At 37.5% G+C, this 14,008-nt stretch overlaps 1 protein-coding gene across 12 annotated transcripts in view; it reads right to left on the bottom strand.

The window, feature by feature from the left end:
- FUBP1 (far upstream element binding protein 1) overlaps positions 1–10,167 on the bottom strand; it is a 33,722-nt gene extending 23,555 nt beyond the window's left edge. For 3 of the 12 annotated variants that reach the window (XM_061121565.1, XM_061121568.1, XM_061121567.1), the window contains exons 1-8: positions 9,942–10,167; positions 3,855–3,945; positions 2,965–3,027; positions 2,094–2,132; positions 1,075–1,114; positions 577–629; positions 414–485; positions 232–289 (exon numbers count right to left, since the gene is read on the bottom strand). In XM_061121565.1, coding sequence (XP_060977548.1) covers positions 232–289; positions 414–485; positions 577–629; positions 1,075–1,114; positions 2,094–2,132; positions 2,965–3,027; positions 3,855–3,945; positions 9,942–10,061 — 536 coding nt within the window. In that variant the 5' untranslated portion in view covers positions 10,062–10,167. The remainder of the gene's footprint in view (positions 1–231; positions 290–413; positions 486–576; positions 630–1,074; positions 1,115–2,093; positions 2,133–2,964; positions 3,028–3,854; positions 3,946–9,941) is intronic. The other 9 variants (XR_009689178.1, XM_061121571.1, XM_061121566.1 and 6 more) reach the window with 6 other exon arrangements.
- Between the last annotated feature and the right edge of the window lie 3,841 nt (positions 10,168–14,008).

The raw sequence follows: 14,008 nt of genomic DNA, 5'->3' as shown, positions 1-14,008 counted from the left end.
TTCAAGCAGTAACCACCTTTTACGTTTTTTGGTAAAAGAGACCTGAAAAATAGAAATGTGGGGTTCAAAGATGGTTTTATGTTCAGATAGAGGGATTTTTAAAGCATGTTTATGTGCTTTTAGAAATTTTCTAGAAAAGGGGAAAAGTAATAATGCAGAAGAAAAGTTGGTTCAATTGCAGGGACAATATCCTTCAGGAAGGAAGAACTAGAACATGATTTTCATACTTACTGGACAGACTCAGGTGTCCCAGTTAACATACAAGACCTTTCTGGAAGGCCACCACTGTCTACAAGTAAAAAGAAACAAAAATCTTAGGCCAAGAAAAGAGTAACAGCATCATTTTCACTAACAACTTTAAAAGTGCTAGTTTTCTTGTGACTTTGAAAATTACAGCAAGAGAATAACATTACCAGGAGCTATCTGTATTTTACATCCAGATTCCTGTTGTATGCGTGAGATCTGTTCACCTCCTCTGCCAATTACTAGTAAGAAAAAAGAAAATTATTTGCTGAAAGGTTTTAAAGCGTATTTTGATTATGTCTTTCAAAGTTAAAAAAAAATTAGATTACTTACTAAATCCAACCATTCCATCTGGAACTTTGTATTCTTCTGTCATTACAGACCTGCTAAGAAATGACAGAAACTAACATTTTTCTTCGAAGAAATGTAATTTGTTTACAAATAAAAATAAACATAGAAATCTAACAGCTTCTACAAGCTTAAACTAAGCTTGTAGGCAAACACTTAAAATACTCAAAAGTAAAAATATGAGGCCTACGTAGCTAAAAAAGCAGATGGGGTGCAGTTCAGAAGTATCATTTTAAGTTATTTTAATCCACTTTAGCTTTTCCAAAGGGTGGCTAATTTCACCCATCACCCATCCTTCCAAAGTATAAATGTATTTCACTCAAAAAGAAAACTGATCATTCACTATTACCTATTTGAGTCAAGGGAAAGGATTCACACACACACAGACACGTATATTCACTACATACTAACTTGGTTATATTTCACATTGAATTCAACTAAAACTTGCAAAATACTCTTTGAAAAGCTTTTATTTTACTATACCTTTGCTGCTGATGCATCGGTGGTAACTGTGTTCCAAAAGCTGCCAAAAAATTAAATGAAATGAAAATTATTTTATTTAAATTGACAGATGTTTAACAATATAATCATTTAAAGCAATTCTACAATTTTCCCCTGACATAAGACAACATCTTGAAAAGAATAAAATTTGATGCAGAATACTTAAATCAACAGACTTGGCAAGAAACTCAGCGAAAGGGCAGACATTATTAGCAATAGCATTAAAAAATGTCCTTTTTCAAGTGTTGTTAAGCAACAATTAAGAAATGGAACTGTAACACTTATGTTCACAGCAGCACAATTCACAATAGCCAAGACATGGAAATAATCTAAACGTCTGTTGACAGAAGAATGGATAAAGGGAGATATGGTATATATACAGAGTAAAATACTATTAGCCATAAAAAAGAATGAAATATTGCCATTCACAGGAACATGGATGCAACTAAATATTACCATACTAAGTGAAGTCAGAAAGAGAAAGACAAATACCACATGATATCACTTATATGTGCAATCTAAAATATGACACAAATGAATCTATCCAAGAAATAGAAATAGACTCATGGGCAGAGAACAGACTTGTGATTGGTCGAGGGGGGGCTGTTGGTGGAGGGATGGAGTGAGAGGTTGAGGTTAGCAGATACAAACTATACATATATATGGATAAGCAACATGTTCTTACTGTACAGTACAGGGAACTATATTCAATATCCAATGATAGACCATAATGGAAAATATAACAACTACCCATCAATTAAAAAGTGGGAGTTATAAAACAAATTGAATACATAAAATGATTTAGCAACCAAATCTTATAATATACACACTGCCATAACAGAACTGGAATATTATAAAGATAGAAGGTATATTTTTACAAATAAATTCATTCAAAAAGAAAATTTATGGCCTTCAAATAACTTCAAAGATACCACAAAACATAGGAACAAAATCCTGTTATTAAAATCTAGTTTTTAACCAAATTTAAAATAAACACTTACAGTCATTTTGAGGAGCAACTTTCTTAGCATCTGGCTGATCTGCAAAATTAAAGAGTCTTTTAATTTTTTGCCAATAATATAATATAAGACTCAGCTCCCCCATACCCAATCAAGAACACCAATATAAACATTTATTGAAATAGCTGAGGGTATGGTTTATCATTTCAACCAAAACCACCAAAACTCAGCCCAAACACTTAGGAATCGAAACAAAGAAAACTACACTTCTTTCATGCTCTTCATGTTTAAAAGATGCACAGACATTAAAAGAAAATTCTTTTTACTAAATCAAATCACTGACCTTAACGTATGTCAATCACTTTAGAATGATACAAGAAAGTATTTAGTCCATTAGTTAGCAAAACATCACATGCTAAAGTCTAATGATGCTTCCCACTGTAGGAACTGAAGATTGGAAGGAAAAGAACCTATCAAAATGTGAAATTTTGACATATCAAAAGCTGAGTGTACCTGACAATGAACACAAAGCTATGCAAAATAAGTAAAAAAAAAAAAAAAAAAAAAAAATCACATTACAAGGCAATCTCAAGCTAAACTGTTCTACTATTCCTAACCAAACATTTCACAGCATAAAACAGCATAAACTTCAGCAGAAACTCAACAACTACATGACTTCATCTTTATCTACATCCTTTACACACATGAATACAATGCATTCCTTAGAATAGGCAACCTACAGCTCAAAGTACTACATTCTCCTCCCCCCTTCAAACTTAAATGATTAAACATCAGAATGTTGTGCAGCAAAAATTCAGACACATAATCCAAGAAATATTTGTGTCCATTTAAGAATCCACTGGTTTATTTCACGTTTACATACTGAACACAGGTAATAAATAAAAATTCCTGCCTTTAAAAGGAGAGGGCATTCCCTCCCAGTGTGTTGTACTGCTCGGACTTGTCCAAGAGCCATCTACACATAAAATAAAAAGAATACATTACATACAACATCTGAAGCATCATTAGCTCATTTTTTTTTTGTATATTAAAACCTCACTATAAATGTGAAAGACACTTAAATAAAAGGAAACCAAGTACTCCTGATCAAAAGCTACAAATACATTCTATAAGCTCATTCAGAATCCTCCTTTAAAAAAGAATAAAAGGGCAAAAAGAAAATGTATCAAAATTCATACATCAAATCTAAAATAAAAAATACGTGCAGACTTCTAAGTTCAGAAGCTTCAACAATTATGTTTTTTTAAAAAATACAAAGCACTGTATATCTACTGTTTTAAGCCACATTTTGAGTTAAACCTGAAACACAAAACAAGGTACTAAAGCAAACAAAAAGGTAACAATGGTATAACCTGCAACACACGAAAGTAGCAATCTATATAGCAACTTCAACCTTTAAAGTGAAATCTAAAATAACAAAGTAATGAGAATATAGCATCTCAGATTAATTCATGTATGATGAGAAAAACCAGTGAAATGTTTCCTAGACTTTTACTTCAGTATATTAACAAGTTGTCTGTGCAAACTATCAATCTGGCACAATCCTAAAAAAGGAAAAATGATGTCTTCTACTAAGACAAAACTGGCTGGTTAACTCAAATTTTACCTACCTTGTTTAGGTCTCTTTTTACCCCCTCTCCTTCTGAGGCCAATATAACCCTTATAATTTTAGGAACCTTATAATAAAAGCAATGTTTCAAAAAAAGAACACTTGAAAAACAATGAAAATCACTTCAACTAGACTCTGTAAAACAATTTAAAATATTTATGGCTATAACTTACCTCCATCTTCCAAAGGTCTTTTTTGTCCCCCATAACCATAGTCATTTGAATTCAGTGACGTACCAGCATCACCTCCAATTTTTGCTGCAATCTTAAAAAACAAAAACACATCATCATCGAGGATAGCATCATAGCTTTAACTATTCATTACTAAATTTCCTCACATATGCTAAATATCCATCACGTAGGAAAATTAACTTGATAGACAAATTAATTCAATTTATTACTATCATTAATAACTTCAGAAAGTTAAATAATAATCATCTGAAAGTTTCTCATATATCTCTATAAAAACAAAAGTAATCAATTAGAAATCTTTAGAAGACTGACTAAAGAACTTTGAGGAAAGTCTGACTCCTAATTGTATCTTCTCCATGACCATGTGTTGGCACAGAGAGAACAGCTGTGAACAGCTTATGAGATGCTAAGGCTATGCTGCCTAACAAGGTGTAAAACGCTAGTCACATCTGGTCAGTGAGTACTTGATACGTCTAGTCCAAACTGAGATGTACTTCAACTGTAAAAGACACACTAAATAGTGAAACTGTGGAACAAATAAAAAGAATGTAACGCATCCCCCCAATTTTTATACTGAATACATTAAAACGGCAATATTTTAGGTATGTTGAGTTAAAATATGTAACTTGCATAATACTTCTTCTGGACAATCTTTCCCTAAGGAAACGTGGAGGTGTGGGGGAAACCTGGGAAGTTGTACATCTAAGTCTATTATAGAACCATGTCCTGGGGCAAACGTCATTTAAGAAGTACCAGCCTCACAAGTGAGGCAAAACCAGGGGATATTTATGGCATTTTTCTGTGAAAAAGGAAATGGAAGTAAAATTGCTGAGTGCCAACAGACCAAACTCTACACTGTAATAAATGTTTTATACTCATTTTGTCACTGAATCACAACAATTCTATGAGATAGAGTGCTTATGAGATAATTATTTTACAACTGAAAAACATCTCAAGAGGCATAGTAAGTCAATGGTGAAGTTCCAATTTCTACAGAGTTCCACTGAAATTACTGAAGGGGTAGTCACCAAAGATGGGTGATGCACTGATGCTATTCTTTGAATCTTGAGTTATGTTTGAAATTTTCCATGATAAAAGTTAAAGAGAATGTGAAACTTTTGATGACTGGAATTCTTCCAAAGAGAGATCTTGATGTGGAACTAAACCAAGTGCCTCAAGCTTCACTATAATTAGAAAACTGTGAAGGATAAGTGTATTTAACAAGCTGAATTCAAAATGTATCACTTAAGTCCTGATCCCATATACCAAATACATTTCTTAGGGTTCCCAGATTTCCCTTTTTCTCACCTGTAAATGCAAACACCCACTACAAAGCATATTAGGATTAAATATAAAAATGCTTGATAAAGAGATATTTCTTGATGCTATAGCTTTGGTCACTCTAACCTACCTTAATCATCTTTCACTTTCTCAAAAGCTTATTTGTATATTTGATCTAATTAATATTATTATTTTTTTTTTGAAAAATTTCCTCATCACACCTGAAAATTGCTTTTCCACTTCAGTTTTAAAGCAAGGAGCATCAGAATTGTTGCAAAGGAACTTAGCTGCTGGGCACTGATTTATAAGGGAAGTATTCCAGGTCTGAGAAACAACAATACAAATGAAGGAAATAGTTTAGGCTGGCAATACCTTCTGCAATTAGCTTTTATAAATACTCTGCGTTTGCAAAGCAGCACTCCTTGAACTCCAAGGAACTTCTGCATAGAAAAAGGATACTTAATTGGATACCTTCCTATTTATTGAATAGTTCTAAAAATATTCAAATGAAAACTGATCATTAAGTTCACTCAGAAGAACCAGTTAACACCATCTCAAAAATTCCAAACCAACACAAAAACATTTTTTGTGTGAAGTCGCTCTGATCCTGTTCAACTCTTTGCAACCCCATGGACTGTAGCCCACCAGGCTCCCCTGTCCATGAGATTTCCCAGGCAAGAATACTGAAGTGGGTTGCCATTTCTTTCTCCAGGGGATCTTCCCGACCCAGGGATCAAACCCACATCGCCTGCATTGGCAGGCGGGTTCTTTACCACTAGTGCCACCTGGGAGGCCCCCTTCACTCAAAATGTCAGTGAAGAGCTTTTAGTAAAAATACCACTTACTATTCGATCAGTTAAACATACATTTGCTAGGTTACTTCACAGGATTAATTTAAGAGAAATAGTAATCCTTAAACTTCAACCTCTAGCTATACAAAATTCTTATGAGACCAGTAGAACTAAGTATAGACAACTTCTTTGATTTGAATTTACAATAAAAATACGAGTGTTCTATTTGGACTCTCCTTACTTCTCAAAAGGGTAAATAATTTTTGTATTTTCATTGTTTTAGCATTTTCCACCTTTCTTCATTGATTATTCCTAGAATCCAAGAATTTTGGAGTTGAAAGAAAATTTAAGAGATTCAGTCATACCACCTGATTTTCAAGATTAAAACAATAAAACCACAAACAACAACACACAAAAGGCTGACTTTTAGAAGTAATTACCTAAATGCCCAAAATGACTATCTCCTAAGTTTCAGTCTACATACTTCCTTAGGCTTTGGGGTCCAACCGTGATTTGGGGTCAGTGGTAATTCTGGTTTTACTGCTTTGTGTCCTTGCCAAATTTCCTTAAGCATTTTGTGCCTCATTCATCTTCTGTGTACAAAAGAGATAAATAGTTTCTCCACTTACCTTGTAGGATAATTGTAGGAATTAAATGAGTTAATACACATATGCTTAGCACAGAGCCCTAATATGTAGCATATAAATTGCCAGTTACTATGAACAAGTCAGCACACTAGAATTCAACAATAATACAAAGTTCACAAGACTTCAAACGTTTGGGTCAAAAATTTTAACAGCTTTTTATTTGTACTGGTCAAGGACATACATTTTGAAAGAATGCAATTATTTTCAAAACAAAATTTCATCACTAATTCATTAAAGATATGTTGATTCAATTTAACAAATATTGAGTACCTACTATGGGAAAGGTCCTAATGGATTGTTTCCACGTACCAGAAATGTGAAGAGGCTAGAAATATTACCAGGCCACCATTTCATTAATATTGTCCCCTCTCTATAGTCCTAAGTCTTCATTAGTATAATCAAGTTTTGCTATCCTATCTCAAAACATGTTACTAAAAAAAAGCCCCCAAAACAAAACTCTCAAATGCTAGTTTTCACTGAAGAGAACAATGGCAAGTAAAAAGTCAAGAGTTCTATTTTATAAATTTTTCTTTTTATTCAAATATAGTAGTCTGAATTACTTTCACAATTATCAAGGAAGAGGTTTAAAGAATTGACTACCTAACAACTAATTTAATAGTTGTTTAGAGGGCAAGTGATGAGGGTTGATAATCTTGCTTAACCTGCAATCTACTACTCAGTCTCAGATTTACATCTATCATCATATAACTTTAAGGGGAAAAAAGTAGATATATATTAACTTTCTAATGTTTCAGGGACAGAACTTATTATCAGTGTGATCACTAAATATCTAGTCAAAGAATTTCAACATCACCCTCTACAGATAAACTTGAAATAGCCAAATATAATTTCTAAACTATACCGTTGGAAACCCTAGAGAAGCAATTTGGTGCCCTTGTGTTAGATTTAGCTCACAGAGTATTATAAAATCTGAAAACTTCACATTTAAAAGAAAGTTATTAGAATTCTCTGGAAAAAAGACTGGGCTCCACTGCCAGATGGCAACAATCAGCTGCAGTGAAGGCTACTAGCTTTAAGTAGATAGGGTCCAGGGACCCTAATCATTTGTTCTGCTTTCCTGCATAACAAAGAACTGTTCAGCTGAAATGCCAATAGATTTCCCACCAGTATGTAGCTCTTTGAAGGCAATAAGCTGTTCTTATACCTCTTCCTTCCAAAGAACATAGCATAATACTCTGGACAAAGAAAAGAAACTTAAGGTTAGATGGAGATTTTGGAAATACAATTCAGAATCCATTTAATACAAATAAGGAAAAAAGGAGTTCAAATATTAACCTAACTTGTTCCTTCAGCCCAAACACCTTTCCCTATACTCCACCTGAGTAATCAGACAAGCAGCTACAACCAATATATATATGGAAGCATTCTCAGACACAATGAGAAGGGGCAATTAAACTCAAATGCTAAACTTGAGAATATCAGACTTAAGATCAATTCTGAAGAAATAATCAAATCACAGCAAAGACACTTGTAAACTCTATTGCAGGACAAGAAATCCATAGTTTGAGGACAATTTCTATATTAAAAAAGCATTCTAACTTGGTAAGAAGATTGTCTTCAGAAGCTGTATCCATCTGCACTTTTTCTTACCTCATTTTCCACTCTCCTTCCCCACCCAACCCTATCCTCCAATGACTTCACTCTCAGGTTCTCACCTTCCCCCAAACCCCCATACCTTAGTGCATGCTGCTTCTTTATCCACTGGTCAAACTCTCATTCTTTAATGCCTTGCTTAAAATATCAGTCCTTTGGCCGTAGGGCACCCCACTCCCTTGTGATGTGTACAGTACCTGATTCACAGCAGAACTCTATAAATGTTTACAGAACAAATGGACGAATTAACAGTGCCTAAATCTTGTCTACGCTTGGAAAGCATTAATCAGATACTACTACTCTTTTGCATTTGGTTCCTTGACTATATCATGGCTTCCTAGAAAGCAAAAAAATCCAATTAACACATTTAAAAAAGTCTCCAGCATGGAAGTATAGTGTACGGAACAAATTGATTCAATGCGCTGCTTGAATAAATTAATTCTGGTTGAGTCTTCTCTAAAAACCCCTCTAACAGGGCTGCTGTGGTTATATTAACGTCTCAGTCACTATTTCAAACACGTTCAGAAATAGTAAATAAAAATTAGGTAAACAAATCGAATAATTAGTGTTAATGGTACCCCCCTGCTGACTACTTGGAAAATTTCTGATTATAAACAAGTACAGGTACATTTTTATTTATAATGTGTTCACATTATAAAAATATGAGCGATATGCTACATCACTGCAGATTTTATGTATTTTGAGTCAAATGATCCTTTAATCTAACTAGGGGTTAAAAAAAGTAAGTTAACGAACTGAACTCCTAATGTTATCAAAACATACCACAAAATTGATTTCTGATTACCATTAGCTTAACACTGTATTCCAAAAATGTCTAGCATCTAATACGCATCGTGTCACAAAAATTCTTACTTTTGCTTTAGACACAAGTTCATACCGACATCATACATTTGAAAATTACATGAAAACTACATGAAGGTAAAGTTCAAATTAAATCCTAGAGTACAACGGTACTTCTTTTTTTTTAACAGCTCCCGTTTGGGAAAGTGCCTTCAGGGCAAATGTACGCACCTACGTAATACAAAGAGTCCTGGTCAGTTTACGACTCTGAACTGAGAGGCAGATTCAAATTGAAACTTCGGGTATGAGGACCTGAAGCCATTTTGAGAAGAGGGAAGGAGCCATAGAACACGCGTAAATCCCGCCCTGAGGAGGGATTCCAGCCCGGGATACTAGTGCTACCGTAATTCTCTTCCTTGAATGTGTGAAAGTAAATGATACCGAAAAGATTAACTGCGGGAGAGTTCGAATGGGCTGGAAGCTCTAAAGATTGCTTTAATGACAGGTCCCATCCCTTACTATGGCTCCTACAGACGGACCCTAGTCCTTTCCCAAACTCATTACTAGAAGCTTCCATGCTATTGTGTAAAACTACGCGCGCTTTATCCCATGGAGGTGGATGTTCACTCAGAAGAAAAGGAAATGCTAACTCCTTAGAGAAAAAAGCGCGAGTACCGCAAAAGCTGGAAAATAACCTAAAGCCATCTTCGCAGAGCATGCGTTGGGGTTCAAAGTGGCTCACACACCAAGAACACAAAACCCGAATTCCAGCTTCTAATCAGTATTACCAACGTGGAGAAACGTGAGTCTTCTCACATTTCAGAGGCCGGAAGGGCACTTCTTTCCTCTTCCTAACGCGCGAGAAGTAGCGGCCTACTCAGCCAGCGGCCAATTACGGTGAGCTGTCGGGATCCCGCCGCGCGGTCCTGACTTACCTGCCGGGCTCTCTGCAGTGCATCTTTGAAAGCATCGTTAACTCCTCCACCACCACCGCCGCCGCCTCCGCCACCGGCTGAGCCAGAGGAGGGTGGAGGCACTGTTGAATAGTCTGCCATGCCTACACTACAGTGGCCGCTACCGATTCTTCCCAGTGACCTCTCAGCCAACTGCTAAGAAAGAAAGAAAATGGCGGCCGTCAAGCCTGTATCGCATTCTTGTGCGACCATCGTGCCGTAAAGGGGCGGAGACTGAGAGAAGAAAATCTCGCGATGTTTTGAGGCAACGCGCTAGCTTGGGGGAGAGAGGCTAGAAAAACACAGGCGAGGAGACATCGCGAGAATTGTCTTTATATTTCGCGAGAATGGGGTTTAGTTTGGCACCGCCTCTTTGTGCATCCTTGGGCTAAGGTGGTACGGTTTTCCTACTTGGGTGGTGGGTAAAGACTCGTGGGGCTACTGCGGTTAGGTTTAATTTTTGAAAGCCTGGAAGAAAGGAGTAGTGTCTTATTGGCCACCGCCTCAGGGAGTAGAGTGGGTGGATTTTTTCACCGAGGGTCATTCTGTTGTATCCTTGGGGAAGCAGGTGACGTCGACAGGCGCAACGGCGGCGCAACAGTGTCTCGAGAGCGCTGCGGCCGGGAGTGCGCCTGGGAGAGAGGGCGCCCCGGCCGCCGCGAGGTGATGCTGCCGAGAACGTCCGCCCGGCCTAGCGGGAATGCGGCCTGATTTTCAGGGTAGTAAAGTGTCCCTGTATTTTACTTCTAGATTGTCAGTTTGGAGTGTTATCACAAGCGGGGTGAATCCAGGCTGGAGGCCTTTAGTTCTAGAGTTTATTTCACAAAGGTTTTATGTAAATATTTTGGATGAGGCTGTGAAGACAGGATTGCTCATTTCTTTAATTTTTGGAAATGTGATCGTTCCTAAAATGTAGTTTTTGCCGGACTTAGTAACCTAATATCGTATGTAACCATGGCCAGTTTTATTGAGGTCCTTATAGTTATGAACAGCATCCATTTCTTGACAAAAAACAGTGTCCCAAACCTGTGAGAACTCAAATGTAATTTATTGTCATCTGGGGACTAGGTGGTTATTCTTATGTATTTTCTGTTATCTTAGGTTACTAGATAATTTCCTTTTGGAGCATATCGTCACACGTATTTTACTGCAATAGTAGTAGTAGTTTAGACTCATTAGTAATAGTTTCAGACACATTACAGTGCTTTAGGAGTCTATTACAGTGATTGTATTTCCCTCCCTGCCTCCATTTTTTCCGCTTAGGTAACAAAGAATGAGGTAAAATGAACTTTACCAACTTTGGTATTTTTGTTTAATGAATCAGTTCTCAAAGATTTTGTTTAGTCTCTCAGTCATGTTTGACTCTTTGCGACCCCATGGCCTGCAGCACGCCAGACTTCCCCGTGGGTCACCATCTTAAGGAGTTTGCTCAGACTCATGTCCATTGAGTTGGTGATGCCATCCAACCATCTCATCCTCTGTCATCCCCTTCTGCCTGCAGTCTTTCCAGCATCAGGGTCTTTTCCAATGAGTCGGCTCTTCTCAGCAGGTGGCCAAAGTATTGGAGCTTTGGGATCAGTCTTTCCAATGAGTATTCAGGATTATATCCGTTACGATTGACTGGTTTGATCTCCTTACTGTCCAAGGGACTCCTGGGTCTTCTCCAGCACCGTAGTTCTGAAGCCATCAGTTCTTTTTTATTGTCCGGCTCTCACATTCGTACATGGCTACTGGAAAAACCACAACTTTGACTATACGGACCTTTATGGGCAAAGTGATGTCTCTACTTTTTAATATGCTGTTTAGGTTTGTCATTACTTTTCTTCCGAGGAGCAAGCGTCTTTTAATTTCATGGCTACAGTCACCATCTGCAGTGATTTTGGAACCCAAGAAAATAAAGTCTCACTGTTTCCATCCTTTCCCCATCTATTTGCCATGAAGTGATGGGACCGAATGCCTTGATCTTTATTTTTTGAATGTCGAGTTTTAAGTCTCGTGCTTTTTCCATTGCTAGTCTTAGAGTAATGGAGAGAAATATGTGCTGCAGTCTTCCTTACAGCTGAAGTTAATGTGTCCACTTGCTCAAGGCCCAAAATAAGTCAGATAACAGTTACATGCAGGCAGATACACATGGGCCATCATTCTATTATTAGCTTTTCCTACCATCTTACAGCTCTGATTATCTTTTTCAGTGTGCAGCATGGCCTTTTGCTATAGGGGAGATTTGTATTTGGAAAAGCAGTGCATGTGTTGGGCTACAGATTTAAGCATAACCGGTAAAAAGAAAATCTAAAAACAGTGTTGGGTGGTATTGCTAAATAGACTTCCTTCAGTTGTTTGAGAAAGTCTGCCCAATAAATGGCATTTGTTAGTCAGTAATTGATTTTTTGATACTTTGTTAATTAGACATACACCAGTTAGTCCTTATTGACATAGTCACAGAGTGCTATAATTTACCTCCAAAGAGATAGACTTTATGTATACCACAATTTTAGTTATCTCTAAATATTAAAACATCTATTTCTGCTTTATTGACTGTGCCAGTCTTTGTGTGGATCACAACAAACTGTGGAAAATTCTTTAAGAGATGGGAATACCAGACCACCTGACCTGCCTCTTGAGAAACTTGTATGTGGGTCAGGAAGCAACAGAATTGGACGTGGAACAACAGACTGGTTCCAAATAGGAAAAGGACTACATCAAGGCTGTATATTGTCACCCTGCTTATTTAACTTATATGCAGAGTACATCATGAGAAATGCTGGGCTGGATGAAACACAAGCTGGAATTAAGATTGCCGGGAGAAATATCAATAACCTCAGATATGCAGATGACACCACCACCCTTATGGCAGAAAGGGAAGAAGAGCTAAAGAGCCTCTTGATGAAAGTGAAAGAGGACAGTGAAAAAGTTGGCTTAAAGCGCGACAATCAGAAAACTAAAATCATGGCATCCAATCCCATCACTTCATGGCAGATAGATGGGGAAACAGTACAAACAGTGGCAGACTTTATTTTTTGGGGATCCAAAATCACTGCAGGTGGTGACTGTAGTCATGAAATTAAAAGGTGCTTGCTCCTTGGTAGAAAAGCAATGACCAACCTAGGCAGCATATTAAAAAGCAGAGACATTACTTTACCAACAAAGGTCAGTCTAGTCAAGGCTATGGTTTTTCCAGTAGTCGTGTATGAATGTGAGAGTTGGACTAGAAAGAAAGCTGAGCACTGAAGAATTGATGCTTTTGAACTGTGGTGTTGGAGAAGACTCTTGAGAGTCCCTTGGAGTGCAGAGAGAGCCAACCAGTCCATCCTGAAGGAGATCAGTCCTGGGTGTTCATTGGAAGGACTGATGCTGAAGCTGAAACTCTAATACTTTGGCCACCTGATGCAAAGAGCTGACTCAGAAAAGACCCTGAAGCTGGGAAAGATTGAGGGCGGGAGAAGGGGGTGACAGAGGATGAGATGGGTGGCATCACCGACTCAATGGATATGAGTTTGGGTAAACTCCGGGAGTTGGTGATGGACAGGGAGGCCTGACCCCCTGCAGGTGTGCTGCAGTCCATGGGGTTGCAAAGAGATACTACTGAGCGACTGCACTGAACTGAAACTTTAAAAATAAGTAAAGGCCTCCATTTCTAGTTTTTTGTTTGTTTGTTTGTTTGTTTGTTTTTGGTAAAGCCTCCTGGAAGTATGGATATTCTAGGATGGGAACCATTTGAAATCAGTCAAGACCAGGATTTCTCTGCCTCAGCACTGTTGACACTTTATGACCAGATGCTTTGCTTTGTAGCACTACTGTGCATTGTAGTGTGTTTAGCGGCATCCTTGGCCTCTACCCATGGATGCCAGAAGCACATACACCCCCATACCAATTATGACAACCAAAAATGTCTCTAGATATTGTAGCTGTCCCCTGGGAGGCAAAATCACTCCACAGTTAGGACCACTGGTCAGCCTTAATAGCTGCCCCTGATTTTCCATCAAGAAGACGTATTTACCATCCTTCAGCGGTATATTCTACATGCCACTACTTTTCGCCTCCATTGCTCC

Source organism: Dama dama, chromosome 20 (assembly GCF_033118175.1).
Source record: "Dama dama isolate Ldn47 chromosome 20, ASM3311817v1, whole genome shotgun sequence".
Lineage (NCBI taxonomy): Eukaryota > Metazoa > Chordata > Mammalia > Artiodactyla > Cervidae > Dama > Dama dama.
Note: the sequence above shows the minus strand (reverse complement) of the source record. Positions and strands in the feature narration are given on the sequence as shown.